At 39.7% G+C, this 2402-nt stretch overlaps 1 protein-coding gene across 1 annotated transcript; it reads right to left on the minus strand.

Annotated features, from left to right (window-relative positions):
- Positions 73-1907, minus strand: LOC18767987 (myosin-9). Its single transcript, XM_007201068.2, has 2 exons — positions 1615-1907; positions 73-1499 (listed from the first exon to the last, which is right to left on the minus strand). The coding sequence occupies exons 1-2, from the start codon at positions 1760-1762 to the stop codon at positions 190-192; spliced, it is 1458 nt and encodes a 485-aa protein (XP_007201130.1). The 5' UTR covers positions 1763-1907; the 3' UTR covers positions 73-189.

Raw genomic sequence — 2402 nt, forward strand, 5'->3', positions numbered from 1 at the left:
AACCGAATGCTTGTACCTTTCGCTTGGACCAGGGAATTCAAGACTAATAATGAATTTGAAAATGACAGAACGTAAAATAACGAGATTTAACATTAACATAATGGATCATAAGTTAACTTACAATCCCAAAAAAGAGGTAAAGTTGAAGATACAAGAGAGAGGGAGAGCGGGAGCTCTGAAACACAGAAGCTATCTTTTTCTAGTTCTAATCCTGTTAATTGCTACCATGACTAGGGAAACAATTAGTGCTGAACCTGCAATGATGAATGGAGAGCACAGCAGATTAGATTTTTCCAAACGAGGAGGCGTCTTCTCTAGATCATCACCTGATTTCTCAACTTCCTTCTCTTTCATGTGTTCTTCATTGGTTCCTGCTTCTTGAATTTCATTTCCATGGCTTCCTTCTGCTTTGACAGGTAACTGATTGCTAGCAGGACATTCTTTGATGGGTTCTTGCTTTTGCAGCTGAGCAACATCTGCTTCTGTACTAATTCCATCTGTAGTCTCTATCTGTTGAGCTTGAGCTTCTTGTTGTGTGGTTAATGTATCTCCTGCAGGTTTTGATGAGTCACTGCTCTCTCGTCTACTACGAATGTCATCCTCCAGCCCCGCATTTCGCTTTTTGCTTAGATCAGCTTCTGGACTTCTCTGCTTCTGCACCTGCTCTTCCAATTTGGGGAGCTCAGAACCCTTCTGTTCAGTGTGATGTATGGTTGCCTGAGTTTCTTGCGTTGGCTTAGCAACTTCTTGACTTACTCGAGTGCCTGTATCTTCCTGCATTGTCTCTTTAGCATCCTCAGTCTTTGGCACCTTATAATCAGTTACAATTTGTTCTGTGCCTAATTCCTTTCTAGCAACCGTCTCTTTCTCAACACCATCAGCTTCTTCAATCTTCGCAATCCTTGCCATTTTTGGCTCTTCTCTATTTCTCGATACAGACTTTTCTGTCTCTTGCATACTCTGTATCTTCGAAGCTCTAGCTTCTTCCTGATTTTTTCCCCCACTCATGTCCTTCCCAAGAACTCCATCAGCTACAGTTTCTTTCTTGGACACCTCTTCATCAACTTCTTTTCCCTTGATCTGACGATTTTCTTCCATTTTCTTTTCCTCAGCCTCAACAAATTCTACCTCAAGTTTCCCCCTAGAACCATTTTTTTCAGGAACCTCTTCAGCTGCAGGTTGTGCCATCTGCTGTGTTTCTAGTCCTTTATCCACCCCATCATCTTTCACTTCCTCAATCCCAACCCCTCGAATACCTTTCTCTGATTTTGGCATGACGATGGCGAGAGTTGATTCGTGTTCCTTAAACTTGGCCTTGATTCGATCCAAAACCACTCCATCCGGAATCCGAAAGACTTTTCTGAAACTCCTTATCTCCACCTCTTTCTTGTACATTATCCATCTTATCATCACCTTCTCTTGAACTGGCTTTTTCCCACTAATGGCAATCTGAGTCCCATCTTCATTTATGTCAATTTCAATATGCTGTCTTCTATAACCTACATTTATCCAAAGAAAGTTAAAAAAAAACAAAAAATGCTGGCATACACACACACACACACACACACACATACACAGAACAAATATTAAGGAATAATTGAAAATGATATTAACCTTTGAGATGACCAGTGAGGACGAAGGTAGTTTCGGTTTCTTTCGATACAAAAAGAGGATCGGAATTGTCTTTGGCAATCTGAAAGTTGGCAGAAGAAACATGATCATCTATGTTATGGGTGATCTTGAGTCTCAATTCTAGATCCATTGGTGGGCTTGATTTTCTTATCAGAGATCAATTTTAGGAACTCCAAAATTTAAACTACTCATTTGGGTAGCAGAATGTGCACGTGTGAGAGGGGAATGTTAATAGAGCCCATATTGTCTTTTATTGAGCATATGAAACAAAGCACATATTCATTGCTTCCTTATATGGCATTCTTGAAGGCGTTTAGGACGGTTAAAATCCACTGCTTTCCGAAATGTGGGTTACCTTGGCGGGAAGTTAACGGCTCCATGTTTGATACCAAAATGAAGTTCAAGCCATGCGTGTTCATATTGAACACGTATGTTGAAGAAAAATGTGAATTTCCTAATATTATTTCACCATCACTATTTAAATAATGGGTTTTATTATTTTAGTTTTGACCCATTCGAGACGCGGTGTCTCTTAATTACAATCTCTTATTTCAAGGGAATACCCTTTGATTTCATCATAAAGAAACATAACGTGTATTTTTGATTTTGCAGCTGCTCCCAAGTCGAACCTAAGGGTGCCTACATATCCCTTGGGGGAATCAAACTACTCATAGATCAAGGAATTGCAATGAATAAGTGACTCCTTGCAAAAAGAAGGATTTGAATGAATTTGATTGAAAAAGTGTTCGAGTGAATTCAGCTGAATAAAC

Source organism: Prunus persica, chromosome G8 (genome assembly GCF_000346465.2).
Source record: "Prunus persica cultivar Lovell chromosome G8, Prunus_persica_NCBIv2, whole genome shotgun sequence".
Taxonomy (NCBI): Eukaryota; Viridiplantae; Streptophyta; class Magnoliopsida; order Rosales; family Rosaceae; genus Prunus; species Prunus persica.